A 24779-nucleotide genomic window follows, 5' to 3' on the forward strand; every position below is an offset into this window, starting at 1 on the left:
CTTACAATTTATTGACACACTGAAAAGAACAACTTATGTATTTTGAAATTTTGAAGTAGTACTAAGTGACATCTTTAAAATGATGGTAGAACACTCATGGTATCTCCAAATACTGAACCTTTTAGAGAACAGGGAGAACAGAGATATGACTTTCTTTTCATTCTGTAGCAACATGATCTTTATAGAGCCCACACAGCTGATTTTCATCAAACTTTGTTGGCAAACTGCATGGGTTTATGAAACTTTCAAAGTGATAGCTATAGGGGTCTCTATCATTCTGCTAGATGGTACTTTCTTTTCCCAGTGATTGTATCTGTAGCAGTGTGAATGAAAAACAAATATCCTAAAACTGGGCAAAGGAAGAAGGAAGGTGGATTTTGCTTATGGAAGTAACCTGAGGGACTATCTATCTATTGAGAAAACTGAAGAAAGCTGCATAATTTGTTTCCTGCAAATTTGTTCTTACAAAGTGCTTATCCCAAAGAATATCAGTAGCCTGACCAACTGTAAATAAAGACTTAATTTCAAGAGAGCAGTGACATTTTTCTCCTGGATTTTTGGCTTTGGCACAGTAGTGAAGCGATAGGCTTTTTTGTTCATTGTTTAAAGGCATTTATACTACAGTTTTGGTGAATCTGAAATTTGTACTGATGGTATCACAAAGAGTTAATCAGTATAACTTGTGGTATGTGCTGTTCTTAGGTCATCGTTATCAAGAAAGTTCACATGGGAGTACAGACAGACACATTCCACTACATTGCTTACAGTTCAAATAGAAATGTATGTTAACTCTGTAAGGCTGAAGTGGCCTTTCTTGTCTTTCCCCCATTATGCGTTTCAGTATTTAGATGGAACATGTCCAAAGTCCAGGCAAAGAGTAGAAGGTGCATGTAAGCTAAGAGTTGGACACGTTCTTCTTTCAAAAACACGTTTGAGACAAAGGCTTGACTGCACTTGGTATGGAGTGTTGCACTTGATTTTAACTATATCCAGGTTTTCTTGAAGCCTCCCAATAAATTTCAGGTGTTTGAATTTTGTGATAAGGTTAATTCACTTCTGTCCCTGATGTTAACTCTGTCTTGTTCTAAGTTTATAATGCATAAGCTTTACACATGGGGAAAATGGTAGTTGTCATTCTAATACATACAAAATGTGCTCACATACCATGTTTGGGTCTGTTTAATAGGTGTATATTGAGCAATAATGTAAATTTATTTGCAACTTTTGGTATAAACATGCAGGAATCTTCCATTATTGCTCTACTTTGGTCATTCCTGGTAAATGAGTCATTTGGGAATTATGCATCTCAATTTCCAGTAAATTGACGTTTGCAAAGGGATAAAATTTACAATGTCAAATCATTTCTGTATTGCACTGTCTTTCTGAGTTGATGCTTATGTCTTAGTACCTGTGATTTTTGCTTTTAGAGTAGTTGGCTTTTAGTAATAGGGTTTCTTTCTAGAGATAAAATGATTAGGCAGTAATAATGAGAAAAGCTGCACGACTTGAAATTCAAATAGTAAGGAATGTTTTTCCTTCCCCACCATCTCAATTAAGCTCCTTCTTCTAGTATTTGAGAAGGAACACAATGGTTACAATTAACACCAACAGTTACTACTGGTATGTTTAAAATAATGGGCAGAGATACAAGTCTTAAAGGTTCTTTTTGTTTGTGGGGGTGAGTTATAATTTTAAACCACTCATAGTAAAATGCAATGATGCAGAATTGTTGGACCATTGTCACTAAGTTTTCCTACTGGATATTGTTTGATAATACAAGACCGTTTAGTGCTAATCTGTGTCCCTGCATGTTGAAAGAACTGCTGTATGAAGTTTCAGGCTGGCAACAAATATTTAGTTTTATATTGAGACAGATCAGTATACAGTATGACTGGAAAACAGTAAGACAGTATGAAATTTGATGATGCCTTTGAGGGCAGTGAGAAAGTGATCTGACCTACAGCAGGCTTGTTAGTCTTAGCCCTTTGTGGGGCCTGACTTCATAATAAATGCTGAAGGAAAGAATTAGTGGAGGGGAGGTTTTTCCAAAGCCAGAACTGGAATGACTAACCTCATGTATATGTTTGTTTTAAATCATTTTTGAAGCAGAGGAAATGCAGTGGGTCAAAACTCTGTGGGCTTGGATAAATATTTTGTATGACCTTTATAAAGTAAAATACTGTGCTGGAGTGTATGGAATCCCGAAGAGTTACGGGATGGGCAGGGAGTTGGCTCAAGAGGTGGCAGTAGATCTTGCTGAAAAGATGTTAAACAGTGCAAGGACATTAGTAGAGTTCTTGACTGTCAAATTTCATTAACGTGTTGCTATTGAATCTTTTCCAGTAAATAAAAATGTAAGGTTTGAGTCATTATTAACACTAAAAAAGATACAGGAATATGGAGTAGCAGATAATCTATCTTGAACAAGGAGTAATTGCAGTGAGGAGGGAAATCGGTAGTGTAAACTAATAGCTTTCATAAGATGAGGTAGTGGGTTTTTTTAAGCTCCATTTTCAGTTGCAAACAATAGAGGAGAACACTGGTAGTTTGCAGGCTGAGCTGGTCACGTGTTATCGTTCTGCAAAAGGTGAGCACTATTATGCACCAGGCAGAAATCTTCAGCCAATGTCAAGGAAGTATTAACAGTGTTGGTCTTGGCATGGAGGCCACCCTCCAGGGAATGTCACATGTGGATCCTGGCTGCTCGCAGACAAAAGAGGGAAGTTGCAGTCAGGCCGGCATAGAAAGTACAACTAGGATGCTCTGCAAAAGTCTGGACCTAAGGAAAGATGAGGCTGTTCTGTTTATTCTAGCTAAACAAAATCTTGCATGCTCTGAATAAGAGCATCAGTAAATACATTCCAGGAAGAGAAAAAGACAGAATTAGCAGAAGAGCAAATAATTTAGCTGTGTGTAAAATTAATGTGGAAATTAAAAGAAAGTGTAGCACTTCGTTCGAGCTTATAGGCATATTGGGACTAAAGGACACAGGCTGTTTGGTGGTGGATGACTGTTACGGGCTAAATTAGGAAAAGATGACCTCAAACAGCCCATGAGGGGCAATGGGTATTGTGTCTGAAGTGAGACTGAATTTGCAAAAGCTTAGGTGGTGCTTAACTGTGAGGTTATCATTGCCAGAAAGTGGGGGCAAAGCTCTTACAGAGGAGAGGGACAGGGAGATGTGCTGTATGTTGCACTGTCCTCTTAAAGTGTCACTTTGTACCACTTACCTTGTAGAAGTTAACAAACGGAAAAGGATTACTTGCATGTTTACCCCTCCACTCCAATGAACTAACAGTCTTCACTTATGTTTATGCAGTTCTTAGGACAGTGGGTCTTGGTCACCCCAGCTACTAGGCAGTGCTTGACATTAAGGGGTTCTTTCTCTTCAAAATCGTCTAGCTTACTAGAAATTAAACTTGACTAATATAAATTCCCTAAATATAGCAGGAAACTGTTGTGGCACAGGCAGAATGTAATAGGTTCAGTTATGACTGCTTTAAGTATTAATTTTTGGCCTGACATAAGGTGAAATACATTTCAAGGCAGATTTAAATGGAGGTGAATGGTGTATGGTTATGAGGTGGCTGATGCAAAGCTTTTAACAGTTCAGAATAAGGATTGGTAGATGTTAGGAATATGAAATAAATAGAAGTTTCTTTTCAGGGTGGAAACAAGCAAACCTCTTGGAAATGTTTCTTTTTAGTAGAAAAAACTTTAAAATTCTTAAGATTATCTTAAGAGCTTGTGTCATTGTAACAGAGTAGGCGAGTGTGGAAAGTGCATAATTTTTTTTTATCTCATTGTAGAAAGGCAAGAGCTTTATTAAGAATGTCTTAACTACTTGCTGTAATGGTTGACAGAGTTAAGAATGTAGCTCTAATGCCCAGTTTGACTGAGCGGTGTTCATGTTGTTTTGCCCTCTTCCTATGGCAGAGGGGAGTGAAAATATGATGTGTTGTAAAGCACTTGACACATTGGAGTATGAGAGTATACTGTGGCTATGGACTGCATTGGAATGGATGTCGAAATTCAAAAGCAGTGATGTGACATGCTTAGCCTGCTTCACTTTACATCTAGATCTCAAAACTGTTTACGTGCAAAATAGATTGAAGATTGTGCAGCATAAGCTGTGTGGTAACTTTATTTTTAGGTGTATAGGCTGAAAAATAATTCAGGTGTTTCTTAAAACAAAGCCAAAGCCAAGTAAATATAGATTTTTCTTGAGGGGAAAAACAACAAAAACCTTCAGGTTTGGGAATTTTAACAACTGAAGAAGACTTCAACAACTTAAAATGACTTTTTGTACTTAGCTTAGATTTCTGGAGTGGGTGCTTGATCTAGGCACTGTGGAAGAAACTGTGCTTTTAATACCAGAGGGCGAGAACTGGAGCCACAGAAAAGTAGTGTTGGAAATTGCTTTTGATAGGAAATATGGAGAGGAGGAGGAGAAGGAAATAGTAGGTATGTACGTGAAGGAGACTAGTACAGGCTGAGCAGCTGGGTTTAGGATTAGGAAACCCATGGGAACATTGCAAAGAGAGAATTGGAACTGCTGAGCAAGAATATTGTAGCAGGGAGCTTGCTTGTCTTTACAGGGAAGCGGTGAGAAGGCTTAGCAATTCATGTGTGGTGGGGGGGGGCGGGGGGGATGCAGTTGTGAGAGGGTGGGGAGAGAGAAGGTGAAGGCATCTGAATTGGGATGAAGGACCAGAAGCATGAAAAATGAGAAGAGAATTAGGAGGTAATGCTGTTGCAAAGAAAGAAGAATGAAGGGAGTCAGAAGTGTTAAAATTCAGAGAGAAAATTAGCAGAAGAATCTGCCCTCTGTGGTCTTCTCCTGCCCTGTTTGTAAAGAAGCCTGAGATGCCTGAACACTTTCTTTCAATAGAGTGTATGTCTCATCCCCGGTAATTACTGCTTTTGGTCACAATATAACTTCAGTGGCTTATTTGGCTCGTGTCAGAAGTATGCACCATAGACGTGCAATTATGCTTCTGAGTTGTGCAGGTGTCATGTGGTGTCACCTGAAAGGGTTTTAACATTCTGCTTATAAAAACACAACCCTGGGGAAATGAATATGGTATGTATAGTAAAGCCGTACTAAAGATGAATGTATTCACGTCAGGAAATGCCCATTATTTCAGAGGGTTAAGGTGGCATCTGCTGTTTTCATGGGGCCCTCTTGTGTACATATATCGATAATCTCTGCTAGAAAATCTGTCTTCATAGTGGAGCCCACCTCATTGATGGTGCTGGACAGAACTGCCTGACGGATGGCACGGCACCATGGCTCTGATCAGGAATGCTTGGTTGCAGGGTCCTTACCTGTCACTGAGATTTCAGTTTCTAAGCTGGATCTAGGTCTACACTATTTCAGAAAAAAATTAGGTTTGATCAGTGCTGTGGTTTGAATATCCCAAGGAACAGTAGCGTGTTTGAAAGGAGGGGAGTAGGAATGTGGAGCTGGGGAAGAAGGAGAGGGCAGAGCTGCTGCTTTTGATGGCCACACGCTTACACACTTGAGTGGACTCACACTTATTGTGAGACCTCAACTGTTTGTTGGGAAAGTTAAACAAGATGGGAGACTGTTGGAGGGGAAAGGGTAGTCTCATACATAAGACAGTTGAGTGTTGCCTACATTGTTTTCTTCATATGTGACTTTGCTCCAGAAAAATGGGCACAGCTTTTCACAAGAGGCCAATAGTTGGCTGTTACCTTCCCTTGCATCTGGAGCCGACGTAGAAACACTGAGCATTCAAATCACAAATGAGCCACCAGAAGTTCTGCTCTAGCAGTAGGAAGTGTTGGATAATATTCCGTCCTCCAAAATAAGGTAGCCAAGTGGGTGTCTTTTGCTTGAATCTTTGTTCTTCTTTTTCTATCTTTTTAAATAGGAAGAATGTTTTTATGAGATAAGGGAAGACTATGGAATATGTTACTATTTAAAGCACTTAATTACAGTGTGGTACTCTGTTTTAAAAAAAAATAAATCTGTCTTCTGAACAGGACTTGTGTTGTATAATAAACAAGGTCTAGACAAAGAGAATTGAATACAATGTTGTGTTCTTGGCTTAATAAGTGAGCACTCTTATGCACTGAGTAAGACTGGGGTCATCCACAAAAATGTGGTCGCTGTCATGCTTATACATTAAGTCCTTTGTTTCAAGAAATTGTTTAAGAAATTAAGAAATTCATTTAGGAAATCAGAACTTAATTAAATTAGTACTTGATTTTTAAGAATTTTGTTTCAGAACAAAGTACTTATCTTTTGCAGTCTAAATAATTTTCCTCTAGTAACTTTTTTTTTTGCATGTGTGCAGTTTATTTCTGCTTTTAAGAGTGAGATTTGGAAGATGATATGAAAAATTAGTTTGCTATAATTTTTTTAATAGACAAGATACCAAGCAAACCAGCCTGATTTTTTGTTCTGTCCTGCAATTTCATGTATAAAAATCTAGACCTAAAATGCCATACAGCTTTGCAAGCTATTTGTTATGTATTAGCATATTTAGGATTGCAATCTTGAGGGGGATTTTGTTTGTTTCTTTTTGTTGGTTCTTTTTTTTTTCCTAATAGAATTCGTTCAGTGTTCTTTGGCAGAAGCTGGTTAATCTGCTCTCCACAATTCCATGGCATGGAGATACTTGTTTGGTTTGGGGAAAAGTGTACCACGCTTACGCTTCTGGATCTCCGCTGCCTGTGTAATACCCTGCTGCACCAGTTCTTCTGTGATACCTGTCTTGGGGGACGTCTAGGCAGAAAGTGGGGTGGCTGAACGGCAGCTGAGCGTGTGGAGGCTGAGGGGCAGGTGGGAGTTCAGGCTGAAGTACAGGACCTTATGGCTGGAGCACAGCATCCTCCTCTCCCCTGCCCTCCCCCCCCCCCAATCCTAGTGCATACTCGCTTTGCCTTTTGACAGCTGATGTGGAAACAGAGCACGCTGCTTTGGTGGTGACGGCAGGGGCCAGAGCAGCCCCATGTGGCTGTAAGCCATCCTTGCAGGCTACAGCTCCGGAGAAAGGCATTGCTCCTAAAGGCTGTGGTGGAGGCAGAGGTCGTCTGCTTAAAATGAAATTGCTGGGCCGACCCAAAGGGCTTGAGTTCATGTCAATTCATATTATGAGATTTCACATGCCTAACGTATTTCAGAAAGAAACCTTCTTTAAAAAAAAAAAGATACTTTTATTGGAGTAAAGTTCTTATTGCTGTGAAACTTTGAACCAATGAATTAGCAGCTATTTTTATTCATGAGTTACATTTTTAAAAAAACAAATTTATTTAAATTAATTGTATCTTAAAATGTGTAAGTGTTGCACAGTTTAACTGCTAAAGTTTTCTTGTTTTCAGAAACAAGACACTGGACAGATTTTGTTGGATATGACCTATAACCAGTTGGGTGTGACGGAGAAGGAATATTTTGGTTTACAGCAAAATGAAACTTCAGTAGATTCACCTGTAAGTATAGTAAATAGTAAATGTGTGTGCATGTATATGTGTGTATACATATAGACACATGTGCATACACATGTATGTATACACACATATATATGCACACACATAGACATAAATAGTATTTATTTGTAAATATTTTTAATCCATCTAATAGTTTTTCATTTCACAGCGATGGCTTGAACCAAACAAACCTATTAGAAAACAGTTAAAAGGTAAGACTTGTTTTTAATATCTTGATTGTAACTGTGTAGTCCACTTTTGTGTTCTTATGACAAGAATAAATACAGTTCTTGTAAATTAGCGCATCCAGATGGTACATTTTCTTCAAGAGCAAGTCTTATCTCTGCCAGTCTTTTCAGCAGAGCTTTCTACATCTCTTACTGCTACCTGAGTGCTAATAAGACCTGGGGTGGGTCACTAACTGATGCTGTAATAGCATCTAAACCTGGCTTCTGAACAGTGTTGGATATCATGGCCGTGAAAGCAGTAGTCATATCGTGGTGCCAGTAAATTCCTCCTGATAAAGGGAAGATAAAGAAGAGGGGGTTTGATTGAGGAAAGCAGAGCCAGCTTCATGTATAGGTTCTGGCAATTTCTTGTCTCAAGTAAAATAAGAAAAAAAAAATTTTATGCTTGTTTTTATTAAAAAACAACCAAACAAAAAACCAACACCACACACTTCCAAGTGCATGTGTTGTTCTAGTATGTCCTGTTTATGAACAGCTTTGGGTAACACAGAATGCTTCCCAAGAAGGACAGGCTGGCCAGCGTGACCCTGCCAGATAGCAGCTTAGGAGGACTGAGTGACACTGTCCCAATTTGTGCTGTGAAACTTGAGCTATGTTTTTCTGCTCTCTTATTTCTACTGTATGCTGTAGATTATGTATGAATTGAAATAAAAATACATGAAGTTAACATGGTGAACTTCTGTTAATTTCTTGTATTTATATGTAAAATAGAATTGAGCATTATCCCAACTGAGATGCTTCAAATATATTTGCTGCTTTTTTCTCTTCTAATACGTATGAGGCAAAGACAACTAATGCCTTTTATGTAAAGTAGCATATACAAAGTACTTTAAATGAAAGCATCACAATATTTGAGAGTATTTTTTTCTTCATAGTTGGTGTTGGGGGATCAAGAGAGACTTCTTGTGGTTTCTTTTAGTTTCATGAGAAAAATGCATGAGATTTCTATGTGGTTGTTCATGTAATTTTTCTATAAATATAGAAATAAAAACCTTGGGCTCTTTCTTTTTTAAACAAAAAATTGATTTGCTCTTCTAAAATATTGCAGGAGGTTTTCCCTGCACCCTTCGTTTTCGTGTAAGGTTTTTTATACCCGATCCTAATACACTTCAGCAAGAACAAACCAGGTAACTTCTGTTTGATATTTGCTTCCGTGAACTAAGAATGTGTAAAGCCCTCCTTTCCTACCTCTGCAGCTTGGCAAACTATGCGTTATTAGGTAGATAACTTCATATAACTCTTTGTATTAAATGTTTTTGGAATTGACAGCTTGATGTGATGCTCATAATGAATGGTTTCTGCTATACACAGCCTACAAATTCAAAATATAGCCAGAGTATAAGCTAGTACAAAGATGGCAGTTGGTTTATTTGCACCTTGGATTCCTTTTGGGGTTTTTTGAGCATTTGTCACTTGAAGTCCCTGCCTATTGCGGTTTTTCTCCTTTTCTTTTTTGATCCCTTAATTGATCAGATGTAATGATTAAAAAATAGAGAAGTTTAATGATTAAGCTGTCTGCATGCTCTAAGTCTATGTTAGAAGTTTTATATCAACACTGAGTCAGTTTTGAACATGTGTAGTAGATTTAATGCCGAGGGTGTGGGAGGGTGGGGTTTATTTTGTTTCAGGAAGAACAGATAACAGTTGTTTTCTAGTTTGCCCATTACTTGTAACATGCAAAGATCTATAACACTTCACTTTATAGTAGACCTCTAAAATTTTGGTTTTTAACCTATCTCTGAGTTTTTGGGGTGGCGGGGTACATGAATTATAAGCGTTTTTCAATTAACCTCTCACAAGGCTTTAACTGAATACTTGTTTTGTTCGGTGCACACTATTTGGAATTTAGAATTCACAGGCACCTATTAATCTGGCATTTTTGTAATGTTTTTAACATTTTCATTGTTTGTTAATTTCAGTTACTTGGGAATATAAATAGTACAGCATGTTAAATGATTTTTCTTGTAGAAAACTTAGGTATTGACCTGTTTTGGTATTTGCTAATCTTGCAGTTGTAAGCTGTTCTGCAGTTTTTAACTGAAATTATTCAAAGACCTGCTCTTGATGGTTCTTCACATCCCAACTCTCCAGTATCACTATAAAGTATCATTGTCAAACACGCTAATAAGAGCAAGACTGAACTGCTCTTGGAGAATTGTTCAAGAGCTTTTTGTCAGCATGTGCTACTTGAGTAATGTCTCATCCTCCCCTGAGTAGTTCCAAGATAGACTATTGCAGTTTGGGGTTGATTGGGGGGCGGGTTTTGGGGTTGTGTGGTGGGGTTTTTTTTGGTGGTGTGTTTTTTTTTTTTTTTTTTTTTTAAGTTACGGCCAAGATTAATATTACTGGGAGAAAGCCCAGTTCTGTAATGGTTTGGGTTTTGTAGTGTTCATTGTGGCATTAATACTGTGGTCCTGGAGTTGTAGTACAGACTGCCAAAGATCTTTAAAACTGTTGTGAGAGTGAGTGGGTGTTTGATTGCATATTTGTGAATGCCACTAAGCTTTATTCATCTGTTTGTATAGTTTGCCAGGAAATCTAATAAAATAAAACTAATACATGTAACCATTTAAACCATACCTTTTAAATGTGAAAATAAATGTGTGTGTGTGTGTTTTACAAAAAAATCTTTTCTAGGCACTTATTCTTCCTGCAATTGAAGACCGATATTGTCGAAGGAAGGTAATAAGAAGAATCTTCAATTTCTCTATAATTCTTTTTAAAATAAAATTAAAAACCAAAACAAACAACAACAAAAACGTTTTTCTGAGGGTATCATTGCTATTAAAATGTACCTTGTGAAACATTGCTTTAGAAGAAAATCAAATTGCTAGGAAAAGTTAAAAATTTTCGCATAGCTCGCTTATTAAGAACAGTTTAGAAGTCTGTTGCAAATGAGCTGTAGGAGATGCTGTGTGTCTGCAGGTACAATGTCAACCTGACAGATCTTTATGCAAGGCATGGTGTGCCAGGCATGGTATTCCAAACGTGGGGACCCACTTTCTAGTGTGGTAATCAGGAGGGAGTAGCAAAGGGCAGTTCATGCTATCTTTTCTCATGATTTGAGGATTATATTACCTATATGGTAAGCATATACCCTTTGCCTGCAATTCCTGTGTGTTTGTGCATTTTAAAAAAAGAGGAAAAAGGTGATCTGAGTATTTGCTACCAAATGTAAATTGCCTTTAGGTGTTGGCTTTTTTCTTTTATGGAGTCAGTTTTGGTCATGAGATCAGAGCTGTCTTTGTGCTTGGCATTTGGCTAATTTTAGTGTTTGTGTCTAGTTTCAAATACTCCGGAGTGCAGCTATCAAAATAATGTCCAGAGCCCCATAAAAATCCCTTCTTTTGCTTTTCTGAAGAAGCATCCAGCAGGAATATGAGCATGTCCTTTTGGGACTAGTTACTTCTATTCACTTCAGAAGCTGTTACACAGCAACTAGCTTTTAATGTCCAGTCCTACTGTGCTTTGATGATAAAACTTTGTAAGAAAAAATCAGATACTCTTTGAAGATAAATGAGTCTTCACATACTGAACTAATTGCAGAGACATTGTTAACAATACATTTATACAGTCTATGTCTAAATAAAAATATTTTCTCCTCTTTGCAGGTTGTCATGCCCCATTAATTCTGCTGTTGTCCTGGCATCGTATGCAGTACAATGTAAGTAACAACTAATTGTTATTTTGTTGTTAAATGTAATTAACTGACTACCTTCTCTGCTGGTTGGCACTGAAATGTAAGGGAAGATTCTTTCCTTATCTATTCGTGCGGAATATTCAAAATGCTACAGGTGTTGCTTTGTAAAGAAGGTGCAGGTTATTAAAGCAGCCTTCAGACAGTCTAAATAGAAAAAGCATACTTGTTAGATCTGTCCAAAAAAAAAAGTTGATACAAGAATAACATGGTTCTTGTTTATGTGGGTTTGTACTGCTGACAAAAAAGGCAGGTTTTCATTGTCATTGGAAACAAAATAATGAAACTTACTGTGTGTTACAATAGCTACGGGAAAGCATTCCAGGGAAATAAGAGATCATCTAGAGAACAGTAAAGGGGAAGGTAAACTCATGATTAAGAAACTCCAATGTTCTTATGTAATGTTTTTTCAGGGAATTTGATTTGTTACCTATGTAAAGCTGTCTGGCACTTTGCAATACATTTAAGGTGACTCTACATACAAGAACTTATCCTTCTCATCTGCCTACAATTGGCAAAAAGAAGTTCTAAGGGTGATATTAGAAAAATATCTTCTGTAGGAAAACCAAAATGGAGCCTGATCCTGTGCCTTACAGGCATCCTAAATAGGTAGTGAAAAACAGCTGGAGGAAGACCTTTCTCATTCAACAAACAAACAAACAGGTTGAGGGTTTACTGGAGTTTGTATATTTGTAAAAATGATTGTCAAGGGAAAGCATACTAGAATAGTTGTGCAAAATTATTTGGCTGATGTATATTTATCCCATTTCTTTATGGAAAGGCTATCAAGGTCTGCAGAAATGATTGAGGTAATTTTTGCTTGAAATGAGGACCAAGGTAAATAATTAAAATATGGTTTTCAAGGCAGAAAGTGATAAACTGTTGGTATCTATGAAAATCCCAAGTGAAAATCCCAGCTATGAGACATTCACTTTTATGTTTAAGTATATCATATGTTGTAGCCTCTTATTAAATGGAACTTTAACCACATTCAAGCTTAGTAAGAACGGTTGAAACCAGAACAATTTTTCCATAGTAGGTGGGAGTCCCAATTTTGTTGCCAAATGAAATGCATCCCTGCTCCTGTATCCCTGGGGCACAACAGGGCCCTCGAAGGCTGAAACACTCTGAACCTTTAGGGTTGCTAAATGCAGTGTTGATGACCTGATTGTGCTAAAGCACAAAAATGTAAAGGTATACTGAAGAATGCAAATATTTTATCACAAAGTCAGGCTTAACATGATTTTTAAAATTAATTATGCCACAGGTAGTGTACCCCAAATCCCGAAGTAATTCCTGTTTCCCCTTCAACTTTATGACCGTTCCCTTTTTAGTGCTTTGGATACCTACTAATGCAGTTATCTGTACTAAAGGAGAACAACAGAAGGTCAGTGAAGATTGTGGAAGGGTGCTAATGTGTTTTAATCTCTCTCTTTCATGGCGGATTCTGGAATTACCCATGCAGCTATTTTCCTGGTTTTCCTAACTCATGATAGTGCTGCTATTACCAGGTGTTTGGGGTTTTTTTATTAAAAAAAAAAACAAAACAAAACAAAAAAAACCCACAACTTTTTTGTTTTTGCTAGCTGATGGCCTTTCTGTTGCTTTTTGTATGATACCTATATTTATTCTCTGCATCGGCAAAGAATGAAACATTTAATAGAAAGATGTATTCCCTTAAAAAAAAAAAGTTTTTGTTTTGCTACCAGGTTGTTGCCATTTACATAAAGATGATGGTGTAGGAAAGACCTTGTGAAATCTGAGTGTGTATGTCTCCTTATCTAGTTATGTTTGCTAGGATTCTTGTCAACTTAAATTGTTTTTAATAGCTTTATTTTGGTGTTTTAATATCTAATCATACTTATTAAGGAGAGTTGAAGTTCTTGGATATGAGGTATCTGCTTATCAAATAGCCATTGTCTGAAGTTGCCATGGATCAGTTCTACCTGAGCTGCTGCTTAGTACTGCCACTTCTTGGTGATTTTCAGGCTGCTCTCTGTAACCTCCCTTGTATGCAGAAGGGGAAATCATCGTTGTCTGACAACCTTATGGTTATTTATTTAAAAGGTGGAGCAGTTGTCACTGGTGGGAGGGCTGAGGCAGATGTCTTTCATTCTGCATGAAGTCTCATGTTTGTTATTTTTGCTCTTGCTTTTTAACTATAGTTTTCACATGTGGCAGTTGTATGGTTGACCTTCTCAGGCTTTGTCTGAGTCTTGCAAAGGGACAGTTGGTGGTGATGTCTTTGTGCCTCTGGAGTGCTGCTTCTCTGTATTGCCCTTTGCACGGGTGTTTGGGTTCAGCACTGCGATTCTGAAATAAAGCTCGGACGTGTTACTCTGCACCATTGTGGCACACCCTAAGTTACAGGGGAATACAAGTGGGTGTGAATACTGTGTCTAAATAGCATGTGACTAAACTTGATTACGAATACAGTTCAAACACTTAAAGAATAAGTTGATAGTTTATTAGCAGTAAATGTGCTTTTTGACAGAAATAATCAGTGGATTTTGAAATCCTTTTTTAAGGAGAACTTATTAAGGTGCATTTCAAATAATTTTGAAATTTTTAAGTCTGAAGGATACTCTCGTACTGAAAAAATAGTGATAAATCGTACATCTTGGTTTTTTTACTAGTGTAAAATGGGAACGCTGTATGGTGTATAAAATTAAATAAGGGACCTATGCAGTGTGTGCGTTGCTTTTTTAATTTAAAATGTCACAAAACTGATTTAGCACCACTTGTTTTCTATCAGTTCTGTGTAGTAAGTTCCCATTTCCAGAACAGTATTTAAATGACTAACTACTGGTATGTAAGAAGTCCCATGGGTTTGGTGGGAATATGCTCTTATGTGCGTAAATCCTTCGCTGGGTTGGAACTTGAATCTAAAGCACAGCAACAAAGCCAACAAAAGATGTTATGAATACTTCTAAGCTTTATTTTTCCTGAGCATCAGTTGCTCAGTGATTCATTATGACTGGGGTCTTTCTCTTGTCTCCTATGATATTGTTCCCCTCTCTGCTTTGAGAACCAGGAGGTTTCTCTAGCATGCTGCTGTCTATGGGACTTTGTTCAGGAAGGGGTTGACTGGTTGCTTGGGATTCAAATAGGCTTTAGCCTCTTCTAAGAAAAGGAAGGCTGGTAAGGGTGAGGATTTGAGGAAGGCTGAGCTTAGTGTGCAAGTCCCTCAGGAGCTAGGCATGAGAGAGTTTGTTAGAATTTTGGGAACGCCAGAAGGCTGAGATCCCAGAGGAGGTGGGCTGTAAGATTTAGAGGAACATCAACAACAGCTCCACAGTGAGAGTTGCTCCACATAATTCCGTCATCGACTTTCTTCTTGCCTGGCTCTTCTAACTTGCCTTAATTTTGCCCCTCATTTTGTCTTTTTATAGAAATTACATTGAAACCTCAGACTTCCTAATTTACAGAGGCCTGCCTCTTTTCATAGCTAGCATTTGGGGATTTTTCTGTCTATGTGCTCCCTGCCTATGCTTTTTTGAAGTGAAATAGTGCTCAGAAGGACTTCACGTAAGCAGAGAGATTTGCTCAGAGGTCAGTCAGGTTCCTGCTACTCTCCAGGGCACCTGTAGCCCTTATGCCTCACAATCAAAATCAGACTGGATGAACAAAGAACTTTGACCTGAATTTCCAGTGTTTGAAATTATTTACTACATGTGTTGGGTAGTCTGAGGATTGTGTGCATGTTCCATCTGTTCTTCTGAAGCCTGCAGCAATGCTGTTCAGTCGCAGGTACCTTTTATCGTGTCTTACAGTACCTGTCATCAGCAGTACCAGAGTGTTACCTGTGTGATGATGATGAAACTCCCAATGTAAGAATCTGCTTGGAGACACTAATTGAAATACATGCCCATTTTCTTCCACATGGTTCACTGGGGTCTAGATTGCTGCTCTGGAACTTGCTAGCATCTCTTTGTACAACAGCTCTTCTAAGACTGTCCTGATAGTTTATATACAGCAGCTCTCCAGCTGTTTTGGACTGTTTTTCCTTAGTTATATTTTACAGTTGTGCTAGGCAATACAGAGGCCACTTCAGGAGATCATTACTTCAAGTATTGTTTGTCTGGTGTTCTTCCACTATGCCACAAATAATTTTTTGAATCTGTAACACTTCAAAACAAAGTACAATGCTGTAATCTCTGGAGTGGAGAACCCCAGACTGGGATATTGGCCAGTGCTGTAGCTGCAGGAGCTGACTTTCTACAGTGCCTCGTAGATTTGGTACTATTCTTTTGTATTTTTAAGGTGGATGAACCTATTAAATATTTTTGTGTAACATAACTAAAAAGAGGAAAAGAACAGTTACCCAAGGTCAAGGTCCATGTAGTACAGTATTATACTCATGATAATGAGTAGTGGTGAATGCTGAGAGACAACATACATGACAGAAGATCAGAGAAGTTTTAAGATGCATTAGTTCTGCAAAATCTCTTAATGTTTTGGGAGTACTGATAACTATTCCCTTAAGTCTTTTACCCACATGTTTTTTCAAAATGAATACTCTTTGTACTTTGGGTTATGCTTTGCTTTTCTCAATAGTTTTTCTGATTGTGACTGGTTTCTGAAGTACATGTTGTATTTGAGATGCAGAAATAGCAAATCAGTATAACTTACATTTTCTCATTTGTTTCTTCCTTTTCTTTGTTCTTTTTGTTGTTGTTGTTTAACTGTGGCTGGGTTTTGAGCTGCTGATTTTTTTAAAATTTATTTTTTTAATAAAAAGTATTACAATGACTCACTCATTTTTCATTCTGGAATGGTAATAGGTAACTTGGAGACCATCATTGTGTATGTATAGTTGGCATTTTTTTCTACAAATGTTCCTTTGTTTTTAGTGATGCCTAATTCCTCATTCTGTCTTACCACAAAGTGACTGGCTGTCATAAGTAGCTATTTACAGTCATCTCTAGATTGAACCTTTTTTTAAGGGCTCTTGAGTGTGAAGCATTATTTCCTTTTACAAAACAGGTTAGTTTTATCCACACGATAGCTAGTTCTACTTGTCCAGTAGGATCATCACGCTTACTTACTCAGTGGTTGAGTGGGTTAGAGTTCATGCTCTCGTCCTCATTTGGATACAGGTTCCACTTGTTGAAACACCTTTCCTTCTTGCAGCATCCACTTATGAGGGTTTTGGTCCTTTTTGGAGTCTCTCTCTGATAACCGTTTTCAATATGGTGTCTTTAATATCTACATCTACTGCAATTTTGCTCATTTCAATGCTCCTTTTTAGTCTCTCTTTTTTAATAAGTGTCTACATTTTTATGTTGGTTCTTTGAAACTGAATTCTGCTGTAGTGGATTATTTTCTGATTCCAGAAGCATTTTCATACCTGAATACTTTGTAGTTACTGTTAAGAAACAGTGACTACTTTAGCTTATGCTGTGCAGTGCATCATCTTTCTTCTGTTCTCTATTTGTGCCAAGAAACGATCACTTAAAATGTCTAAACTGATTGAACTGTACAGATGAGGAAGTTTCTTTTCTTTTTGTACTTCAGTGTCCATATGAAGATAAATTTATCATTAGCCTTTAATATTATATTTCACTCTCATCTCAGCGAGTCATTGTTGCTGTCCTAATTTGGAGGCCAGTCATGTGACTCTGACTGTATTTTAATCCTGGATTGCAATTTTATACCTGAGGATTTTTATTCCTTGATAAAAGTTAAATTAGTTATATAACTTGTAAACTAGACTTGTCCCATTGTTTGGTTATTTTCTGTTCCACTGGGAACCTGATCCAGTTATGTAATTATCCTCTTCTAAAACCAGGCACCTCGGTTCACTTTTGTGCTTTATTCATGTCACCTAAAGTATTCAACCCTGCGAAAAGTTACAAATTCAATGTGAAACTACTTGATTATTTTTTTTTTTTCCTGGTACACTTCTCAGGTCTTTAGAGAGCTGATATTAAACCTGTTTTTAAGGACTAGCTTTTGTAAGCATTCCTTTGGACCCAATTGTCCATATTACCTATAACTGTTTTCCCATCCTGCTTAGTCAATGAGCCATTTGTACATTTGCCTTCTGACATCTGTAGTTGCTTGGAATGCCCATATGCAGAAATAGGTTGTGGTGTTATTACTTTGTAGGCAGATTTTTTTATTATTGTTTACAAGCAAACTCTGTAGAATTGGAGACCAACTTGTCTTGAAGGATATCATACAGAAATTGGTCACCCTTTAAGTTATACAAAGCTAAAGGCTTATCTTTTGTACTATTATGTTTTCTGGGGCTGCCTGTGGAAATTGGGCCAGATTGAAATGGTGGTGTTTTGGTACTGTTAGCATTCAAAAACAACAACAAAATTAACTTCTAAAACTGGAACCAAACAAGTAATTATCTTGGTTGTGTAGCAGAAAGCTTGGATGTTAAAAATAACTTTATGTAAGTAAGAACCACAGGCAAATCTAGCTTGGAAGGGGCTTCTTCAAAGTCAGATCAGGTTGCTCAGGGCCTTTCCAATTCAGTTTTGCGTTTCCAGTGCTGAAATTTGTTGTCTGTCATTCTTTTGGTTTGCAACTCGAAGAGTCTGGCTCTGTCTGTCTTGCACCGTCCCTTTAGGTAGTGGAAGACAGAAATGAGATCAGTGCTGCCTCACCCTAACATGTAAGCCAACTGACCAACGGTTTCTTGGAAGACACCACTGAATAAATGAAGCCTCAGTAATTCCTGTAAGAGTTGTTGGCATCAATGGCTATTTTTGCTTCCATATGTGTCAGATCTTCCCTCTATAAAGCGTGCTCTCTTTTTTTTTTTTTTCTTTTCCCCTTAATGCAGCAGGTACTCGAGCTTCTCTTTCTAGGGAAGATGCATGTGTACCCATAGAACTCCTATTGAGATCTATCAGTGCTACATAAATACACTTGTTCCAAGTCTTCCCTTCCTCTGTATCTGAATCTTATAAAAATGTGTAAATGTTTTTTTCATTTTAATTAGTCCTTTTCTTTGATGCCTTCCTGCACAAAAGTCTTTCTGCTGCCAGGAGAAAGAGACAAATATATACCCACCACCACATTGTTCTAACTGAACAAATTCTTCTTACAAAGTCTAAAGAAAATATGGCTTGTTTAGGCTTCAGTAAGGCGTAGGCAGTTCATATCCTGTGTAAACATATATGATCTCAAAATTTTTATTTGTTTTTCGACCATTTATAAATTCTTACTGTATTGAGAGCTTGTACAACTACTGTTTTGGTAGGTCAACATGGGACTTCATCCATGGAAAATTATTCTGTGGCTACTTGGCTATTGCACGGTTCTTTTACTAAGAGTTGTAAAATAAATGTCCTCTTTTAATTGAATATGGCCTTCTTTACACATTCCTTTCTTTAAAGCCTTTCATATTAGATACAGAACTCTAAAATACAAGAATCTGATATTCAAATAACTGATTTTTTTTTTAAGTCCTCCTTGGTTCCATTTTCTTTCATTTTACTCTATATTCTTTCCCAGTTATAATGAATTAAAGAACAACAGTTGGCTAGAATGGAGCAAGGTAAAAATATGCCTTTTTTTTTTTAACTGTAACTTTATCCTCATTGAGTCAGTATCTGCTGGTGCATGTGATCAGAGCAGAAGCTATGTCAGGAGAAACTCGGATTGGAAATAGGTCTTCAATATTTCCTGCCCCTCTGTTTTCTTCTGGAGAAATCCAGTAAAGAGGTAGAAACCTCACGGGTTTTTCTTCTTACTGAGGTCTTGATATGTCCTAACTTTTTTTTCCTACTTGCATAATTAAATCCTGCATAAGATCATTAGTATTCCAAGATGTCTACTAATCAACATTTATAGTTTATCTTCAACTGTGACAGTTGGCTGGGGAGTTGGAGAAGCAAGTAGTACTCTAAACTGCTCCCCTTGTTGACATGACCTCAGGTAGCTAGGAGGAAGAGGAAAAAATACCAGAGCAACCTCCATATTTGGAAGATGAGCAAGAAGACTCTACCTCATAATGCATGAAGGAACAACAGTTGCCCTCTTTAGAGAAGGTAAAACTACACTAAAAAATATTTTTACCTAATGCAAATAAAATTGAAATGGACAACTACGTTGTCTTATTCCTGGCAATCTGGTCTCTTCCCATTGACAAAAATGTAATTCAAGCTAGCTGCAACAAACCTTAAAAATTAGACTGTTTCATAGAAAAAATGGGTTGTGTTAATGGCTAATAAAGGAAAAAGTCTTCAACTACTGACATCTGAAATTGTGTGTTTTATTTTTACACTGTTATTAACATACCTACTTTGTTCAAAAAGTTTTTACTTTTATTGCCTTAGCCTTAGTCTTGGCAGAGACTTGGACTTTTGTTAATATATAGATATTCCTTAAAATTACTTCAGTTTCTTGTTATACCTCTGGATCTTCTGTCTCAGTGGGGTTTGTTTTTGTTTTGTTTAATTCTTCAGAGATACATTATTTGACAGAAGTGTTCAAATATGTGTTTTGGTTCTAGTGGTAAATATTTAGTCTTTTGCTAGCCATTTTGCTACCTAATTTAAAATTCAGTCTACCTTTAAAAAGAAAGTGCTAAGTATTCTGGAACATCTGCATTCAAAATAAATTACTTACTGTTTATCATTCCACTTTCTTTTTTATTTAAGTATTTCCCTTGATGCTGACAATTAGGTGTGCAACTATATTGTCTTCTGACCACATTTGCCTAGGAATTGTTTTGTATCACAGTGGTTCCATTTTCTAGGCCACAGAAATCATACTTTTTGAATATGTAAGTGGCAAATATTAGTTATCCCCTGCATAACAGATACCCCATAGTTACTGTAGCTGTAAGTTATTTCTGAAGCCCACAACTTTCCCCCACACACACCCCCCCACCCTGAATCATTTAAATCACTCTTTTATACTTTGCGTTTTCTGGGAAATAACAGTAGTAGTATTGTTCCTAAAAGTATGCTCTTTAACTTTGATTCAGCTGAGGGGCTTTCTATGCTGAATTGTTTGCAGTCTATACAAGTACTTTCTTTTGTGTTAATTTACAAGTCATACAAATAACTTCTGGGAAGCTTTAGTGCTTTATAATAACTATTCCATGCTCCTTCTAGAAAAAGCAGATTAGTACAGGTTCTAGTGATTTTCTTAAACATGCCATCATTTTTTAGGTTTAATCTCTTCAACTATTCCATGAAAACACAGATTTCATGAAATAGGGGGTTTGAATTACTTGCTTAATTGAAACTAGGTAAATTTGTGGCAAAGAGGCAAATACTTTATTTGAAGCAACGTCCCTGCTGCCCCAAACCTTGCATCTTTATAACAGGTAAAAGGTTTGTGTATGTTTTCCAGGATACAAACTTATGCTGACCTAGCTTTTAAAGAAAACTTGCACAGACTGAGGCAATAAACTTACGGTCATTTATACTTTGATTTCTTTTCAGATATACCACCAACTATGGATCAGAATTAGCTTTTATCTAGTAACTATTTAAAAGCATGTACTAATTAGTATCATTTTTGAAGGGATAAAGTTTTAGATTTTTTCTTTTTTTTTTTTAGTTTATCTGGCTGTAAACATATATTTGCTTTTGGAAGCAGCTTGGTAATGGTATGTGTAAATAGCAGTTTTCTTGAGCTTTGTTAAGTAACTCATGTTCAGCTGTTCAATTAACAATTGAATTGTTAGGACAGAGCCACAGTTGGTAGTTTGAGCAATTTTTACCTGACAGTGTGGAGAGTAGATGGTTTCTAAGTGACAGATCTTATTGAAGACTTCTGATATGTTATAGTCAAGTAACTGTATATCAAATTTATTTCATTTGTCATCTCTTACTGAAGCAATTTGGTTTTCTCTGATGTTACAGTACTGCATGTGTGTGCCGACGTGGCATGTAATGCCTGTCTGGTGGTGTTACAGTTTGTGATGCAAAAGTGGGGCTATATAAGTAACTAAATAAAGTACTGAGTCATTCAATGCCTGAGGTTATAGCTATGGTAAGCTTATTTTGAAAATAATCTTTCTTTACGGATGTCATACAATTTCCTGTGTTCAACACTGCTTGTCTGTTGGGGAATAATTTGTAATTCCTGCATTTCCCTGTACGTGTATGTGTTCTAATGAGGAGAAGGAATTTCTTCTAAATAATAATTAACTATGAAAACTTTGTGTATGTTTCTTGTTTCTTAACAGCACAACTTGGAGACTATAACGCTTCAGTACATCATTCAGGATATCTGTCAAATTACAACTTTATACCAGAGCAGAACAAAGATTTTCTTACCAAAGTAGAATCGCTACATGAGCAACACAGGTAACATGAACTTTTAGTTCTCTCTCACCTCTTGAGTTTTTAAAGAAAAAAAAGATGCCAAAAGGAAGACTTGAGTTCTTAGTAGTTTCAGTACCACAGACAGTTTTATTTCATATAGCTTCTATTAAATGAAATATTTGGTTTTATCATGTAGGTGCTGGACTCATCATATTCAGAGTATGATGCCAATGTGTTAAAACGTTTAAATAAATTTCTAGCTACAACAACCAGTAGATCAGTTAGCATTATACATTATTAATGGCAACCATCTAGAATGCTGTACTAGATGTTTGAGGGGGTTTTTGGATCAAGGACATTTGACCATTTTTAAAATCCTATAGATTTTTTTGGTCTATCTATGGAAAAATAACGAACCATGAAACACTTCAATTAATATAGTGCTTTCTCTCCACTCTCCTGAGTGTAATATAAAGGCTACAACAGATTATTCCAGTCAGTTGGCTGCTAATTACTCTTTCTGACCCTGCTGATTTGTCTCTTGTAAGACTGCAGCTTTAGCATTAGTGGTGTTGATCAGGTACTTGCAAGCTGAATGCAAATATGCCACCCTAAGAAGCTGTCTGTGAGCATTTGAGCAAATTAAATCCAAATCTCTATAGACTTGTTCTCTCTGTCTGTATCTTTACTGCAGCAGAGATAGTTCCCCACTCTCCTAGTTTCTTTGATTTATACCCTGAAATATCTCCATTTTAATCTTCCCCCTGATATTCCTCGACTTCTTTTTTCATCTTTCAGTACTCTCACCTCTCCCTCTTGTTTCTTTACTGCTAGTGGGTGTAGTGAGTAGTTCTGAACTTCATGTGTGCTGCCTAGCAGTTCAGAACATGTATGTTGCTTTGTCATTTATGGGGCGAAAGAGATATAACCACTGAACTCTAACTGCAACCATTCCCTCTGTGTAGGTACTAATCTGGACTGCTTTCCTAGCAGGTTCGTGTTCAGGAACACAACAGCTAAAGGCCTCTACTCCTTCCAAATTAATTTACAGTTTCCAGTAGGCTCAGAAGTTTTTAGAGGGGGACTTGTAGACAGGCATGAATAAATCTGTTTGCCTTTAGGAAACAATCGTCTCTGAGACCACTGAGGGAAGATTCTGAAGAGTCTTGAAGTGGTTGGGTTGAACTCATGTGTTCAGTGCTGTCATAGCCAGAGATGCAAAATGGGTTATGTCCTGCAGAGGAAAGACTAGAAGTTACCATTCATCCAGACAAAGGTGCGGTGGGGTCTGTTGGAAAGACTCCTTTCTTTTCTGGATCCTGCCAGTGAAATTGATCCTTTCATTGAGTGGTTTTGGTAGAGTGAAGCCTTGATGACTGGGAAGTTTAACTGCTGTATTTGAATTCATGTAGGTGGTGGTAACTGAAGTTCTGAATAAAAATACTTGAGTAGACTGGACTGGGACAAATGTTTCTCTGATGTTTTAACACCTTTTTTGAAACTTAGCTCTTCAGGCCTATTTATTTCAGAGTGCAGAGAGAGGCAGACAAATTACTGTATATCCTGGCAGTATTTCTTGCATCCTCCTTTGGCGTTCATAGTGAATACTTATGTCTGAGACACGGTTTTGACTAGATCAGTGCCAGTAACATACTTCACAAGAATGGTTCTGCTGTTCACCAGGCCTTCTGAGAAGGAAAGACAGAAAGGGAGAATTTATCTTCTTACAGTTTGAGAACAGTGTTGTTTTGGAATGAGATTTCTGTTGGTCTGGAATAAATATATTTGCTGTAGACCGTATGGGATATCTGTAAATTACTATCCCTTTTAAATTGTATTCTTAGATTACAGGATTGCGAAACCAGCCCTGTAAACAACTATCCTTTTTCATTCTTTAGTGTCTATCCTTTGGGAAACTTTCACAAAGGAAAATTAAAAGGCTGGAATTGCTGAAACACAATACAGACTTGAGAAGCCACGTTATGTCTTCTACGTTGTAGCTCAGTGCAAGTTGTGTTTTAGCTAGTTTTTGTGTTATGTGAAATCTGAGAAAGTAGTTCTATGGACATGTTCATATTAGACACTATTCAGTGGACAGTAAGTAGCTGTTGAGAAAGCAACTGTTGTCATATTGAACTGGTATAGCTTCAGAAATTTTCCTTCTGTGTTCATCCCGAATCCATAGGGGGATTTTTCTGTATGTAGTTTGTTCTGACAAGGTTTTCTTAACCTTTTTTTGCTTAGTACATAAGCAGCCTGAGGTCTTAGGATGTGGATATTATCCAAATTGGTAATGTTTTTTAGTGCTTGCTAGATCTAGCCATCAGTTTGAGGAGAAGGATGCATTTGAAACTTCATATGATGCTTATATTCCAGATGATGTTTGTTAGTCCTTGGGTGTCAACAGCTATAAAAATTAGAAAGAGACACCAAGACTGGTTTCCTCTTGCCTGTTTATCTCATTGAGTAACTACCACCTGCTTAGGGACCTCAAGGTTTAATTTCATCTCTAATTGAGTAGGGAGGTGTAACAGCAACAAGAAAAAAAACTTAAGTCTGTGCTGAGATACTTTTTCTTGTTGGCTCTTCAAGACACAAGGCTTGATTGGTATGGTGTATGCAAATTGAGAATTAAAATTTGCAAGTATGTCTTGTGGGGAAAGTCTGTTGCATACCAACCTTTCTGAACAAAGTTCTTGATCAAAATTTTAAAAATGAAAATGGCGTACTCTTGCAAACATATTCAGCATCCTGTTGTATAATAAAATGGTCATTTTGTGGTTTTTTTCCTCTACCTTTCTGACACAGTGAAAGAGATAAGGTCTACTAATGTTTTTCAAAATCAAGGTGACAGTAGTCACTGTAGATGTAGATCTGAGTAAGCAATTTATTTCAGGATTGTGACAAACAGCTCTCTTTTTTTTTTTTTTCCTTTGCTCTTTTTTCCAATATTGTGACATCCTCAAGCTGCACTGCTGGCAATGGCTTTCCAGTTCGAGGTAGTTTTCAGTTTCATGGAGCATGATGTAATATTTCCTAGAGTGTCTGTTTCAGGGCATAGTATTTTGATGGCCTGAAATTTGAAAGGATGGATATTAAATGGCAGTAATAAATGTCAACTTTTTGAGGTAAAGCCCC

General features: G+C 37.2%; 1 protein-coding gene across 3 annotated transcripts in view; it reads left to right on the forward strand.

The window, feature by feature from the left end:
• The window catches only part of PTPN3 (protein tyrosine phosphatase non-receptor type 3), a 134131-nt gene that overhangs the window by 35838 nt on the left and 73514 nt on the right, over nucleotides 1-24779 (forward strand). The window contains exons 3-8 of one of the 3 annotated variants that reach the window (XM_072852967.1): nucleotides 7351-7458; nucleotides 7610-7667; nucleotides 8752-8830; nucleotides 10341-10385; nucleotides 11315-11367; nucleotides 21563-21683. In XM_072852967.1, the coding sequence (XP_072709068.1) occupies nucleotides 7351-7458; nucleotides 7610-7667; nucleotides 8752-8830; nucleotides 10341-10385; nucleotides 11315-11367; nucleotides 21563-21683 (464 nt within the window). Of the gene's footprint in view, nucleotides 1-7350; nucleotides 7459-7609; nucleotides 7668-8751; nucleotides 8831-10340; nucleotides 10386-11314; nucleotides 11368-21562; nucleotides 21684-24779 lie in introns of those variants that run through there. The other 2 variants (XM_072852969.1, XM_072852970.1) reach the window with 2 other exon arrangements.

Source organism: Ciconia boyciana, chromosome 2 (assembly GCF_034638445.1).
Source record: "Ciconia boyciana chromosome 2, ASM3463844v1, whole genome shotgun sequence".
Classification (NCBI taxonomy): Eukaryota; Metazoa; Chordata; class Aves; order Ciconiiformes; family Ciconiidae; genus Ciconia; species Ciconia boyciana.